At 68.7% G+C, this 284-nt stretch overlaps 1 protein-coding gene across 1 annotated transcript in view; it reads right to left on the reverse strand.

Moving 5' to 3' along the window:
- Window positions 1-11: 11 nt before the first annotated feature.
- The window catches only part of OBSL1 (obscurin-like 1), a gene marked incomplete at both ends in the record, with an annotated part of 6,138 nt that continues 5,865 nt past the window's right edge, over window positions 12-284 (reverse strand). The window contains one exon of the mRNA XM_010078067.1: window positions 12-186. Coding sequence (XP_010076369.1) covers window positions 12-186 — 175 coding nt within the window. The remainder of the gene's footprint in view (window positions 187-284) is intronic.

The raw sequence follows: 284 nt of genomic DNA on the forward strand, positions 1-284 counted from the left end.
CCAGCCGGCACTGTAGCCCCTCCTGCTCCAGCACCAGGTTCTCACTGGCCTCCACCTCCTCCCCATCCTTGTACCAGCGCACCAGGGCGGCCGTGCGGGACAGCTGGCACCACAGCTCCACACGCTGCCCGGCCGTGTAGGCGTGGGGGGCCTCCTCGTTGGAGCTGACGATCCTCACTGGTGCCTCTGCCAGGGGACACATGGGGGAACTCAGCCGTGGTGGTGGGTGAGCCCCGCAGGAGGACAGGCACCCCCTGGCTAGCTCACCGCTTACGGTCACCCTG

This window comes from Pterocles gutturalis, unplaced genomic scaffold (genome assembly GCF_000699245.1).
Source record: "Pterocles gutturalis isolate BGI_N339 unplaced genomic scaffold, ASM69924v1 scaffold27858, whole genome shotgun sequence".
In the NCBI taxonomy this organism is placed as follows: Eukaryota; Metazoa; Chordata; class Aves; order Pterocliformes; family Pteroclidae; genus Pterocles; species Pterocles gutturalis.